The sequence below is a fragment of the Psittacula echo genome, assembly GCF_963264785.1.
Source record: "Psittacula echo genome assembly, chromosome: 5".
In the NCBI taxonomy this organism is placed as follows: domain Eukaryota; kingdom Metazoa; phylum Chordata; class Aves; order Psittaciformes; family Psittacidae; genus Psittacula; species Psittacula echo.
In genome coordinates this window covers 29,120,076-29,135,408 of record NC_137739.1, presented here as the reverse complement: position 1 = coordinate 29,135,408, position 15,333 = coordinate 29,120,076, and the positions used below count along the sequence as shown (strand labels likewise).

Genomic DNA, 15,333 nt, shown 5'->3' with positions numbered 1-15,333 from the left:
ACTTCTGCTTCCCAATTCTATTCTACATTTGTACACAGTACAGATGAAAGAAAAGTTGACAGCAAGTTGATAGGAGGCTCCCGCAAGCTAACATAGCAGGTGTTCAAGACCCAATCTTCTCCTAAAAATATAAAAAAATTTCTTAAAATTGACTGAAGTACTTGAAATGCCACAAACTAACTTGGAGCAAGACACACACACATCATTGTTCTCTAAAATTGGCTGTAATTGTACATTTTAAAGCAGCTGATATTCTGGGAATAGACTGCCACAGCACAGATTGTTTTCATAGGATAATTCTAGGAGTTTTGGTTTGGTTTTTTTATTATTTCAAAGGCATTCATTATTATGTGCTAAGCGGCAAGGCAAGTAACTATTCACACACGCTGGCATTTCCATATCCTTTACACATTTGATGGCAAAGACAGAGATACCACTGTAAGGAAATTCAGTGAGACTAAACTGGTGTCTTGCCCTCAGTCATGCCCCAGAAAATTTTCTCTTATCATTTACAATGAAGGATGATCAGGGAAATGTGTTCCTTGGGCCACATTGGAATCATACTTAAGGACAGATATAAACTTTTGCCATTGACTTTCATGAGGTTTCAAACACCTACTTTGTTTTTAAAGAAAGAGAATGCAAACATCTTCTTCTAGGTAAAAAATGCTTTATCCCGATTAGTAGTGGAGCAAGTATCCTTACCATAGCAAAACATAGAGTTTGACACTATAAGCATCACATCTCATGAAAGTATTATCTGTAACTGTGCACACTAGGGCATCTCTGCATCTGCCACATAGGATTCTCCTGTTTCTCAAACACTGCTGAGATGTATTTTCTTTGGCTCTTGTTTCATAAACAGCTAGGTCAAATGCACATCTCACCATCGCCTATATGCCACACCTTAACCTTTTCAGTGAGCTGTTTCAACTCAGTAACCCAGCAGAAAGCATCCCCTTCTTTTTAAACCACAAGTTAGTTTTCTTTGACTCATTGAGGAAAAAATCTGATGAGCATGAAGTGAGTATAAAATAAGTTGCAGAAGCACATGGTTAGGAACAGGGAGAAGAATGAAAGAAGAAGGGGGCCTTCTCCTTTTTGTGACAGTAACCTTCAGACTGGCTCAACTATTTCTTAAAGTTCACATTTTGACTAAGGGAACAATACTGCACCGTCCTCTGAGTGATAAAGAGTTTTCTGCAAAGAAGCAGCAGTATCTGTTGCTACTGTTCCACATTCAAGATGTCCACCCTAAATGCTGAACAGCCATTTTATGTAATTGGTATAAAGTTTATTTTAGCTGCTGTTTCAGAAGCGTTTCCACAATCACTTTGTAGCAGGGTTCAAAACAACTTCTGCATAAATCATAAGCCAGAAGGATTTGAGCCAGTAACCCCACCCTGAAAAAATGAACAAGTCTCTGCTAGCATAGATTCAGCAAAAAAGATTTTGCAGGGTAGCATTACAAACCCTTTTTGTTGCAGAATTATCAGATACCATCATTAAATTATCTTAAAGTGTATGATTTTTTGTTTTTATTTTAGTTTTTGGGGCACAGAATCACGACACTCTTCTTACAGTTCCTGAAATTAGAAAGACTTACCCTGGTCTCAGTTATATTTTTCCCAGATAAGTAAATAATATGCTTATCCATACTGCATTTAGCTTAGCTCTACTAATATATATTAAAGATTTTTTCAAGCTAGGGCAATTATCTTTATCATTCCATCTTCCATTGTGAAAAAGCAGTTGACTTAAGTTCACGAAGGTAAAAAATCAGTGGAGTTTAATATACTGTAAATAAGCCAGCAGAACCATGAAATCAAACCGGATTTGCATGCACCGCAGGAATATAATGGAAGTCTTTCTGAAAAGCAAGAGTATTTATATAGGTACAGAGAGCTGATGATTTTTTTCTTAGTAGAAATAAGTTACTCTACTGTAAAAAAAAAAAAAACAACCTGTCTTGAAAGACCACTAAATAGTTTTCACTGAAAAAACTTAGTGACAACAGTAGCATCTTTCATTTCTTTGCTAAGCATCATGAGCACTTGTACAGGACACTGGCAACTGCTGGCTGAGAAGATCTGAACCCCTCCCAAAACCTGGCTGATCCATCAGTCTATTGAAGTCCCTGAGGCCAGACACTCACTCTACTTTTGACAAATTGACTGCAAGAAGGCCTACTGGCCACATGTCTTACATGAATGTCATAATCTTCACACGATCAGGTCATTCTCTTGTCTCCAAATCTCAATTCATTCCCTGTAGAGGGTAATCTTTTCAACAAGGTGAACTGTAAAAAGAACCTTCGAAATAAATTACAGACAAATAGGGCCCTCTTGTGAGCCATAATAAATGTACAATTTCTCTTGACTGTTGGGATTTTCAGAGATCTAACTTGGGTTTCCCATATGCTACTGTTTACTGGGGGATGTGATCTCTCTGAGAAACACACCACAACTACCATTCCCTAATCACCCTCTAGTATTCAATTAATTTGCTTCTCTTTCTGTTCACAAAACTAAAATGTTAACACAATTTTTTTGCGTTCCAGTGAGAAAATAAATTTTAAATATCTCAGTTCCACACTGAATTTATTTTTTAATTTTGGTTCAGCTACTGAAAGCACATCACTCACTAAAATTAAAAGGCTAAGCATGTGTTTGCGTATGTGCATCTCTCTGTACAAAGTTCAAAGAGACAAACTCATAGGATTAAATGAAACACAAATCCTTACCAAGGAGTGGCCTACATAATTCTTTCTCTCGAAAAATCAAAACAAAACCAAACCAACCCAAACTTGAGCTACCATATATGCTGTAAACATAAGAGATCAGTCACTTAGAAATTTAGCAATCCATAAGCAAGCTTATCAGTATTTCTGTAAATTATGTTCAAATGCAAGATCTCGAAAGTACGATACAAAACAGAAAACAATCAACAAATCTGAGCTTATTGCCAACTATTTGGTTACAAAAAAGAAAATAAATTTGAAGTTACTGCCATTTGACAACAGCTACAGCCACTCAAAGGGATCTCAAAATTTAAATTCAAGGGTTATATTAAATATATTTGGAGTTTCACTGACTTCTTTAGCTTTAGTACAGACTTTTGCAGCTTATCACTTTAGAATCAGCTTCATAAGCAATTTGTGCATGTGCCTAATGCCACATGGGTAGATTAAAATGTTTTCACTGAAATAGCAATGTACATGGCAGTAGTATATTCTGTTTTCAGATGCCTCGTGTTCTGTTAAATCAGGCTTTAAATTCATGGTTTCCTCACAATACTATCAGAGCAGAAAATTTTAAGTTACAGAAACAATAATCAGTTTTAGCAGAAGCCACGGAACAACTATCTAGTTTTAGATTAAAACAGTAAACTTCTACGCTATTGTGAATGCTTTCCTGAAGTTTGAAAACAGATTTTCATAACTTAAATAGTTACTGTTCTTTGAATTTCACTTCAGATCTCATGGAAAAACTAAATGCACTCACTAGTTGCATTTTTATAAATATCCCCTCATTTACATACGAGAATATAACTTCTATAATACATAATATTTTAGGCTGCAAAAGTTGTGTGAGTCCATGTTCTTTTCAGAGAAGCTGTGAGAATTATAACTTCAAAAGGGTTAAGATACAAGTTTATCTTATAGAAACTGCCACTGTTAGCATACATATTATAGGGATCTTTATCATCATTTAAAGCTATGATTAGTTGATGAAAAAACTTGTATATTTCACATAGATGAAAATAGTAAATTTATAACACAACATTTTGGGTAAGGAGAGGAAGTAAGTTCATCAGGAACAATATCTATCCTTGCAAATTTCTGGCATAGACTTTGAGGGTTATTTACAGTTTCAAATCTATTTTTGATAACTACTGTATTACCAGTGCATGATCTGCATCCATAAAAACAGAAAATTGCATGGGGAAAGTTCTTTTGCATCAACAGACCTGCCAACTCTGCAGTAACACATGACATGTAAGGTATTTAGCTTATCATTTCTTCTGCTCACTCAACATATAACGTGAATAAGCAAAAATTAAATCACATATCCTGAAACTGTCAATTCAAATATGCACTAAATTTTAGTGCACTTTATGCACTATTTTTCTTTCAAAAACAAGTGGAAAGCTCCTAAATTAAGCAAAAATGGTTATAAAGCCAAACTTGATACAGTAACTCATTTCAACTTACTACATGTTCAAATTCAAAGCCATATAAAACAAGACAATATTTAAATAAAACTTCTTAATTGTATAACTCCTACATATATTAGATACATTCAACCTGACTAACCAGTTACTCAACAGTCATGTCCAAATGTAGTTCGTCAGCACAGTACAAATAAGACACAATAGTTTCATTTTACATGCTGCTACATACAGTATTATGCAATCAGCAGTAAAACATTTTTGCAACAGGAAAACATAGAAACATTTATTGGGGGGCGGGGGGAAAGGTACAAAGCAGCAAGAGAACAATAAAAGAGGCATTTTCTTCCCATTTTATCTCGTTGCTAAACTCACTCACACACAGAGACAAGCTGACCATGTATGTTCACCCCTCTGCTGGAGGTTTTGCAAGAAGCTTCCCAGTCCAGACTTTTACCTGTTGAAGCATTTCTTCTGTAGCATTCAGTTTCAACTGATGCCCCTCAAGACAGATTTCTAAGTCCCGAATTTTCTCTCCTTGAGCTTCCACTTGGTCTGTAAGAACACTCACCTGTAATTTGAGAAGAGAAGCACAATGCTACTGAACTGACTGTAAATAAGTTTCAATTACCTTACACAATTAACATCCAAATGCACACTTTAACAGGCAGTTCTCTTTTAAAGTCCTCAATGGTTTAATATGCTTGTGCACTGCAGCAACTTGCTCTACCAAGATAGACAATTTTCCAGTCTTACCTATATTTTGCTTTAACCCCGCCCTCTCAGCCCTCCCCTGATTTTTTTTATTTTAATATAGAAAGAAAGGGTATTTCCAGAAGAGATGGAAGACTACCTATAGGTAGCCAGAGTCAGTTTATGGGAAAGTAAAAGTCTTGAAAAATTAGAGAGTTCCAAACAAGAACATAGGATACTGAAAATATTTTCAAGCATGCATTGCCATTTCAGGTTCCATCGGCATTTCACTCCCTAAAACAGACAATAAAACTGGTCATTCAGAAACCAACCAATTACTTTACTTCTTACAAGAATAGAAAAAGAGCTTACCTATCAATAAAGCCTTCTGCAGTTACAAAGAATGCAATGAGTAAAAGGCATGTTTTAGCAGCAGCAAAGACCTATTCCAAGAAAAATTCCCAGGCTTTGCAAGCCAAAACATGAAAGCAAAAGACGTGAGATACAGACAATGAATCCCAAGAAAAGCAACAAGTAATACTGCTAAAGAACTGTGGGAATGGTGGTAGAGACCAGTGAGAGTGTAACAGGAAAACCCCAGCAGCCTAACTCAAAGCTCACAAAGCTGAAAAAACTATGCTCAGGATAACATTAGAAAGATGTGGGGGGAAAAAACAACAGTTGAGTTCCTATATTAAGCAGCACATACACTCTGTATATTCATTTTTACTATTTATTAATATGAAAGCTTTGATTATACTAGAAGAATGTTATCTCAACACCAAAAAAAAAAACCCAAAAAACCCAAATGAACTTATCTGTGTTGTGACATCCAACCCTGCAGCACCTTTATTAAAAAAAATAAGTACAGTCTGTGGAAGTGAACCCTTTGAGATGTGCCCACTACACAGCACTTCTAAATCCCAATGAATCAACAACTGAGTTCACTTCAGGGAAGTGCAGAGGGAGTGACTGAGTGATCTTTCTTTGTTTTGCCTGCAAACATAATGACAAGCAAGCCTGGGAGAGGAACATAGAAAAAGAGGACTTTTTTTTTTTTTTGACTTTAAAGTAGTTGGCTGTAGGATAGAGTACAAATGAATGAAGGATGAGAGAAAACAGGAAGGAGTAAGTGGAGGCAAATGGCAGACGGATATATCCAAACTCGAGCATGGGGAGAACTCCCTGCAAGGAAGTCTGCTGCTTGTCTACTCTTTTGTTTTGCTCCCATTAAATGAGTGATGGCACACACAGACACATAAAACCCAAACCCCTCTGAGGTCAGAAAGCAGAAACAAAGATCTTCAGTCTGATGTAAGTTTCAGAGAAAGAAAACAAGCTCTACTTAAATGATCAGGTTAGGTTCCAACTAGCATTGCAACCTGCAAAGAAAACTGTCTGCTAAATATGACCTGCAAAGGAATTTAATAGAAACTTAGCAGCTTTAGGAACATGTGTTGGATGTTCCAGTAGTTAAGCTGAGAAGCACATTAGCCACTTCGAGCTCGTATTTTCCCCTCTGCTCAGGACCACACCTGCCAGACTCTTCAGAAAATCAGTAGGCTACATACAGAATGTAACCCCAGCATATGCTATACTGGCAAGTCCATCTTGCCTTAGCAGTGTAACATCCGCAAAAATCAATCTGTGAATAATGTATTTTCTGTAAATATAATAAGAGTGAGGCATATTGAAGAACTAGCTAAAAATCAAGTGGTATAAGGGTTTAAAACATCTTTGTGGGGAAAAAAGAAAAAACAAACCAAGTACCTAAAGAGGTACATTAGCTCCTATACACAGTCACTAAGCTATGAGAAGGTATCCCAGATGCTGTAGCATATTCAGTCTCCACTACAGTCTAAACATTGGAAGTGGGTCTCAGTGTGCACTGTTTGACTCTGCTTTGGTGGACAGAGACAGTGGGCACTGCCTGCCTTGAGCTGCCTCTTCTGCGGCAAATCAGATGCAAGACTGGAGTGCTACCAACCTCATATTCCCTACCAGTTACAGACGTGGATCACAGTCGTTGGCACCATTCAACATGAGCTACAGAATAGAGGTGCTTTGTTTCCCATCACTTTCGCATCCTTCATGCCAATGGTCACACCCAGGAGGCAGGTTTATACCAGCTGACTTCCTCAGGCCAGTGTAACCTCAGCATGGGGCTCGCCTGCATTCCTCACATTTAACTGCCTAGATAGAATACAGAGAACTGGTGTAAACCAGGTTTTAACCCCAGCTCTATCCTGGCACCTTTATTTCTGTTGTTCTTGATGTTCATCTACCAGAGCGAGGTTTTCACCTATCTTATTTGCATGAGGTTTTAGGAGTTCTACTGCAATACTGCTCAGCAGGATAGGAAAATGCATAAATATTGACTAAGCCTCCTGATTTGATGAGAGTGTGATGAGAGTAAAAGGCAACAGAGTGGCAATTTCTATATCTGACTTTACTACATTCCTTTTGAGAAAAAACTCTAGGCAGGTCTTCAAACCATGTCTTTATGACCCTTCTTAGTTAGTAAACCATCCATTGAGCAACCAATGGCTGGTTGCATTCTATACGTATCTATTTGTGTGGATGAAGAAATAGTTACTAAAAATCAGCAGGATGAGAACAGCAGAAGTACATAGTAAGCAGTAGCCTGGAAGAGTCTTCAAGAATTTACAAGCTCTGGAGACCAGCAGTCCTGTTAAATCCACAAAAGCTGATATACTTTGAACATCAAGATTCTGCCACATCTGTACAAGCCCACCAGGACACATGACCATCTACAACTGGCTGCATAGCATGAACCACATCCAAGACAATAGTGGCTCCTATATGCAGACAAACATTATGGGACTATACACACAGGTGATGAAACAACAGAGGCCTTTGGGGACAAAGCCACAGGTGCATCAGTACAACCCTCTGTTTCTGAGTAAACAGCTGGGATTGGCCTCTTAATTGTTGCTCCAATGATGATTGCTCATGTGTGAGAGTGAACTGTGTGAGAAGTGAATGTAATGTGTGAAAAGTTGCTTCCTATTATTAATAGAATCAAGATGTTAAAGTTAATAACCACTTGATTAATAAAAGGTGTTCTAATAAACATATGTTGCCTCCCTGGACCTGATTCTATGATTCACAGAAACTTGGTTTTCATTCAGGAAATTTATCTTTTTTTCCTCTCAATTTGGTAATAGAAATTTTATTTTAACAGGAACAAAAAAAACCAACCAACCAAACAAAAAAATCCAACCAAGCCTAAGCTTATGTCTCACAAACCATTTACTGTTTATTTAACAACAGCAGTAAATTAACACAAGTGTGAACAGAACAGACAGGATAAAACATGCTTACAGAAACTAGTAACTGAAAGTAGGGAGAACATCTACCCAGTGTAGTTTTGTTTGATATAAAGAAAGATATATGCTTATAATATGCTTTTGTAAGCATAAAGAGAAAGGATATGCAAAGACCATTTAAAGAATCTCCAGCTTCAGTTTTAAAAAGCATGTAATGTACAGTTTAGTAATAGCGAAAATATCCAGGAAAAAAAATTGATTTTTTTAATTTGAAGTTGTATAAGCTGTTTTCCCAGTAGGAAGATTAACATGGGACAGCAGACCTGTTTGAAAAAGGCTTGGTAAACTGAGAAACAGGAAACCTGGAAGAACTTAGGCATCCATTTTACTTCCTCATTTTCATCATCACCTACCCCCCCCCCCCCCCCCTTAAAGATGACAGCAGAGAGAACCTAAAAAAATCAACTAGTAAAATCTTGCAAACCTGGAATGAGAACCACTACCACAGTACTGTCCTGAGACTCCACAGCATTACTTAAGTTGGTTTTCTTTTTTCTTTCTTTTCTCTTTTCTTTTCTTTTTTCTTTTCTTTTCCTTTCCCCTTTTTTATTCATCTCCCTCTTACTCCTGCTGTTCCCTTCCCCTTTACCACACTATCTCACCATGAAATCAATCAGATGGATTATACAAATTATAAATTAATTCGTGATTAAATATTAGTTACATTTGATGACCTGCTAACACTTGTTTAACATAAAATACTGTCATGTCAGCTTTTATTCACTGAGTATCGACTACGTAGACAATGTTCTCTTTAAGACATACCTGCAGTATGAGCGACTCTTTATCACCTTCTAATCGTGCCAATCTTTCTTGATATGTTTCATTATTAGATGAATGATGATTCACCTGTGACTGGGGGGAAAAAGCTCCTATGAGAATTATTACAGTTAATATCAGAATTTCAAACAATAGTTAATAAAAAAATTTATATCGAGTCATTGTTACAATATGAAAAATATGCAAAATGTATCTATAGACCAAAACTGTTTATTTCATATTCATGAAACCTTTTGAATATATCTTTCTTTAGCTGGATTTTGAATACTTTCTCATTTCCAGCAAGCAAGAATGGTATAGGAATAGATTCAACATTTTCCAGCAAATTATTGTTTCATTGGTAAATACCATTTTATCAAGACAAAACCCCCAAACATTTAATTTGAAATATTTGGTCTCAACAGTATTTTTCCAAAGTCAATGAACCTTGGTGTTTATTTTTAAATGATAAAAATTGAGGTATGTATTATCCTGTTCCTAGAAAATACTGAAAGCATACATTTGTTGATAGCAATTAACAAATTACTGAAATTATCATATTCTTCTCAGCAACTATTATACAGTATAGATACATAATCACTTAATGATTTCTAAATGGCTCTAAGGAGCAAGACCTTCTAAAACACGCCTGTTCCTAACCAAAATGTCCCACTTCCTACGAATTTTAATACTCCAGAGAGAAAAACCACTGTAAAAAAAAAAAAAAAAAATATATATACAGATTAATTTTAAAGATTTTAGAAGAGTCCCATTGCTTCTAACCTACTAAAACATTGTGTAACTGTGGGAATGGAGCTGTTTGCCTAGAGCTTCAAAAGTAACATGAACCCTTACTGATTAATTTCCCAGCTCCATCGAAACAGCTAACAGAAGAATCCAGCTTCACTAGTCTGCAGATAACTGCTCACTTGTAGTTACTTGTACAATGGCATCAATATAATTACAATCCTTCTCCCCAACTGTCCTTTCATTTTCAACTGAAGATTTGTCAATAGGATTCTTCTTGATTTACACTGAGGTCTACAGGCCCAAATGTAAAACAGATGATGAAAATAAACATGGTGCTAATTATTGCAAATCAAGAAATCAAATATTTATCCAATGAAAATTACACTTTCCAAGCCATGAAGTGCTGAACTAGATGTAAGTGTGGTACTTTCATGAGGTAAGAGTAACTGCACACCCTTGTCTCTGATACTTTTTGAAAGAATTGAGAGAATCACAGAGACACCAACAAACAGGACTGAGATGTGACTGAAGAGATCATCTGGTTCATTACTCCATCCTAGGACCAATGATTATTTGCAACATTCTTATCTTCCTATTCCTAAAAACCTCCAGAAATGTACTGCACAGCCCCCACAGGTAACCTATTTCTTAGAATCACTAAAATAATTTTTTTTAAAGTCTAACCTGAATCATCACCTCTTCAACTTCAACCTACTGGTTACTGTCACATTACCATGGATTAAAAAAAAAAGTCCTCCCTGTCGCTTCAGAAAATTTTTACCTATTTGAAGACCATCTAGCAGGTCCCCCTCTTTGGACTAAAAAACCCACAAGTTTTTCTGTCTTTTCCTCATGGGTTAATTTTTCAAGATCTATTTTGTTGCTTTCTTTTGGTTCCTCTTCACCAGATGTTCCTCGACTTCTTCTGAAATTAAGTGCCTAAGAGGAGAGACAGGACTCCTGCTGAAAATAGCTAGAGTGGAGAAAACCTTTTCACAGACCCCTGGGTCATATTCCTTTTCATATTAGCCATACACTAACACCAATATATTTTCAGCTTAGGACCTATAACCTCCAGATTCTTTTGTAATCCTCTTCAATGCTATTTAGCTAGCATCTTGTTCTTCGTCCTGTGTTTAGTCATTGCTTCTGCTTGAAATAACCTTACACTAGTCTATACTGAACTGCATTCTATTATTTATACTGCTTTCCTATGCCTCAAGCTCTTATCTTTAATCATGTCTTTTAGCATGGCTGCAAAGTCCCTACCTAGAACCACACCAGGTTGCTCCAAGCCCCATCCAACCTGGCTTGAACACTTCCAGGGATGGGGCATCCACAACTTCTCTGGGCAACCTGTGCCAGGGCCTCACCACCCTCACAGGGAAGAATTATTTCCTAGTATCTCATCTCAATCTCCCCTCTGTCAGTTTAAAGCCACTCCCTCTTGTCCTGTCACTACAGGACCTTGTAAAAAGCCCCTCTTCAGATTTCTTGTCAGCCCCTTTAGGCACTGGAAGCTGCTCTAAGGTCTTGCCATAGCCTTCTTTTCTCCAGGATGAACAACCAAACCCAACTCTCTCTGTCTGTCTTCACAGGAGAGGCACTCCAGCCCATCTCACTTTCCTGCACCTAGACCATACAAGTAGCAAGTACACACTGCTAGGCAGGAAAAGATCTTCTTAGTGACAAAACCTAGTGATGAACACTGCTTATCGAAGTAGATTTTGAACTCTTTCTCCTGCCATCATTTGCTATTTTTTTAGGCTAGATGTAAGAAATATACCTGTAACCACTGCAGTAACCATTCCCCCTGGCCTACAGGCACAGGGAGTTAAATTACTGCCAACGCATTTTTACACAAACAATGTCATGAATACAAAACAGGATTCAACATTTTTTATAACCAGTAATTAAGAAATAGGTCAACATCAAATCACAAATAAGGTATTTTACTACACTCACATTTACCAAATGTACAGCCTTTGATGATGTCTGTTGCACTGAGTGTGAAATATCCTCTGCTCGAAATCCAATACTCAATGCCCACGTAAAACTTAATGAATCACACGCATGTGAACAGAAAAGTGGGAAGAAAAAGAGAATCAACCCTGTCAACAGGTCAGCTACAGAGTGCTCAGATAAGAACAGGGAAGTAGACATAAAATGACCTGCTAAATAAAAGCAGCTGATTGACACACAGCAGTTGTTTAAGAGTTGGGAAATCTTTGTCGCATACATAAAGACAAGATAAAACAGTGTAATATGAACCAAGGCCATCTGTGGATGGTTGGAGTGCATTCTGTTGCAGCTGTGAAAGTCAGGACTGAGAAGAAACTGAGCAAATATAGTTAGATATCACACGTATCAGCAACAACTGATATAGGACCTGTAACACTAAAGTAGTAAGACTACAGACAACTTGAGTTGGTGTAAGAGCTCACAAACAATAAACACTAGACCTGTGTAACCGCATGATCAGAAGGCTGAATCACCAAGATTTTCCACTGAGATGTTATTTCAGCAGATGTAGCCTTAAAGACCAAAAATCATTACCTAGGCTCCACAAATTATAAGATAAATATATTGATTATATTTCTTATAATGAAAGAATGAGTGCAATAGCATAAAACATGTAAAGAAGTTTATGAGAACACACGATAACAAAGTAGAAAGAGAGATGTGCTGAGGCAAGATGGTTGAAACTACGTTGATGATAGTACCACTGCAGATGAAAAGTCAAGTGTATAACATAAATACTTTGCCTAAGGGAGTTGCAAAGCAATTTCTTGAAGCACTTGTTTTATAGACTCCATAGAGATTTTAATGCCCATCAGATATCAACATAAAATGTTTCCTGAAAAGAGTTCCAAATCAACTCTTTCTCTGTGTTCTAGAAAAATTAAGTGTGTGTTGGGGGGCAGGGGGGAGAGAAGGGGGAAGAAAGGAAAAAGGCTCTGCATTCCATCACCTGCTTCAGCTTCTTCATCTTTAGTTTCCAAATCTCTTCTCTGGAATGTGCTCTTTACTCCAACCCGGACTTAGTATTGGTAGCTGCTGGAAACTTCCTGAAGTATCACTTACATGATCCAGTTGTTACAGAGCCTTTTTCTTGGAAAAAGGCTTAAATATTCCTCCAGAATAAATGACACAAAAAAGGAGACTTTAGAGTATGACTCAACAGCTTTAACTTAAAATGGGGATAATCAGCAAGAATATAAAAGGGCATGGCAAGAAAGGGAAGAAACATTTAAGTGACACAGTTCACTATCTTAATTTTCACCAGCCTTCTCAGAGCTGGTAAGCAGGAGCGTTATGTTTTTCTTCATTTTATTTAATAGGAAACAATTCAGAATGCAGTTTATTGTCAGAACAAACAACAATCATTGTAGAGAGCTTCTGTAGAAATGCTCTGTTTAGAAGCTTCTATAAGAGAACTTCTAGCTGAATCTCGATAGGCTGTACAAGTGAGCCCCTTAAAGCAAGCACAAATACAAGATAACAAAATTGAATGCCAGCCAGTTTATGTTCTTCTCGTGTTCTGTTTCAGTTTCAGCTCAAAGAATCACCAACACAACTCATTTTAAAACAAAAAATACCACTACTGAAATTTATCAGCAAGCAGTTACACAGAAATCTGTCACTAATGCCATGGATCTCATACTGGGCTGTTCAGTGGGGAGGAGCTGGGAAAAGAAAACTGGCAGTCAGTCAGAGTGGTGATTTGTAAGCTTTTTCAACAAGTCACCCGCCTTTCAGAAGACAGATTATATCATAACCTTCCTCTCTTCTTATTCAGTTCCACTGATAATTGAGTAAGATGCCTGTGGTAACTATAATACTTGTATTAGTGGAGAACATTAGGGACACACTTGATATACTGTCTTCTGTTGTAGTTTAGAGGCTGAAAACAAAGAGTACAGCCTGCAGAGATAAACCAGTCAGTTCTCCCGCAAACTACTAGCAGCAAACAGACTGTAGTATTATATTTCAACACAAGAAAGTATAAACCATAGGCTTATTCCAACCTATTTGGGGTTGGTAATATTTAGAAGAGTGTGGACTTTCCATTTCTTACTACTCCTTTGGGTTAGCAGAATTGAGGAGTCACAATAGTTGCTATCGTGTAGTGATGAGCGAGTGGCCTACACAGTAAACATTTTTATGTTGGCATATGGCTATGGATGTAATACAAATTTCATCTCTTGTCATGTTAGTGCTGCCTCAGATACACACCCATTTGAATATATGAACATTCAGTCAGTGTACTTGGGGAGGAGGAGAAGGCTGGAACATGATTTTTGGATCTGTAGTTCTTGCCTTTCATCTGGTGGCAATTAATAAATCAACAACAGGATTTTCTATTTGCTGTTTTTCCTTGTTGGTTAAGTGAAAGCGGCAGCCACTTTGAAAAAGTTACCAGCATGTAGTTTGAAATCAAGTAAAGACAGAGGTAGGTAAATTCCTGTTGTCCTTAAAGTATATACTCAAAATTCTTTTGGTTTAGTTTGATATTTCTTTCTAATTCTGATACCTATTTTCTCATTCAGACAGTTACATTACTTAAAGGAAGATATCCTCAAAGAAGGCGTAAGATTCACCTTCAATATTGAGAGCTGAATGGCTAGAGCATGGGTTTGATTGCTTCACCTCTTGCTAGTAGAGCTTATCAGTAGCATCCAGAAGAAAGGAAAGAAAAGCGTAAGAAAAATGTATACCTGTTTCAGGTCAGCCATGAGCTCTACGCTCCATGCACTTCAAAGGTAAGTCTAAAACAAGTTACAAGAGTAATCAGATGCCTCCACTTCATATGAAGATGTCTCCCTTTCAAAATAAGACATCATACCAGTGTACAAAGTTTTCCAGAGGCAAGAGACCTTCCATTTTGCTACACTCTATCCACTCCAGTACAAATAGCTCCGAAAATTTACAATATCCTTAGACAGTCCATAATACTGTCTGTAGTAAACATTAGCATTTATGCTCTTGATGCTTGTTAATAATTTGTGGCTATACCTCCATGACTATGTACCAAAATGGGGGTTTTGCCATTTTCATTTGGAATGGTGTATTCCAATTAAGGCCAAATGGAAAGAATAAAGCAACAGGACAACAGACGAAATTGTATGCGAACCCTCCAACTAAATCCCTTGGGAGAAGCAGAGAAAGTTTGCTAAAGATGAGCCACTTTCAGCTTCAGGTGTGTGTGGAGGGCCTCGGGTTTCCTAGCTTGCAACAAAAAACGGTGACACGTTTATGCTTAGGCACTGTAAAAGAACTCAACATCAGTTATCTGCAAAACACTTCCCACAAACTGCTCACCAACTACTTTATGAGAACTATGGTGCTGCCTTAGCTATACTAGTGAAAACGCAGTTTACATGCACAAGAACTTTTCCATATCATTCTAGAAATAGGCTGCCAAGAGACATACCTCCCTTAATTCCTGTGATCTCCTTATCCAGGCTTCATGTATTACTAACAAGGTATCCTCAAATATCAGCATTGTTACAAACTCCTGTACCACTGCATCTTATGGTACTATGTGTCAATGTCAGCTCCTGCGACAGGATAAACTAACCAGGACAGTTCTAAAATTGCCATCAAATCA

The 15,333-nt window shown here is 37.3% G+C and overlaps 1 protein-coding gene across 1 annotated transcript in view; it reads right to left on the bottom strand.

The window, feature by feature from the left end:
* PPFIBP2 (PPFIA binding protein 2) overlaps positions 1-15,333 on the bottom strand; it is a gene marked incomplete at its 3' end in the record, with an annotated part of 87,366 nt that overhangs the window by 39,894 nt on the left and 32,139 nt on the right. Inside the window, exons 3-4 of the mRNA XM_080619493.1 lie at positions 8,979-9,068; positions 4,628-4,741 (exon numbers count right to left, since the gene is read on the bottom strand). Of these exons, the coding sequence (XP_080475619.1) occupies positions 4,628-4,741; positions 8,979-9,068 (204 nt within the window). The remainder of the gene's footprint in view (positions 1-4,627; positions 4,742-8,978; positions 9,069-15,333) is intronic.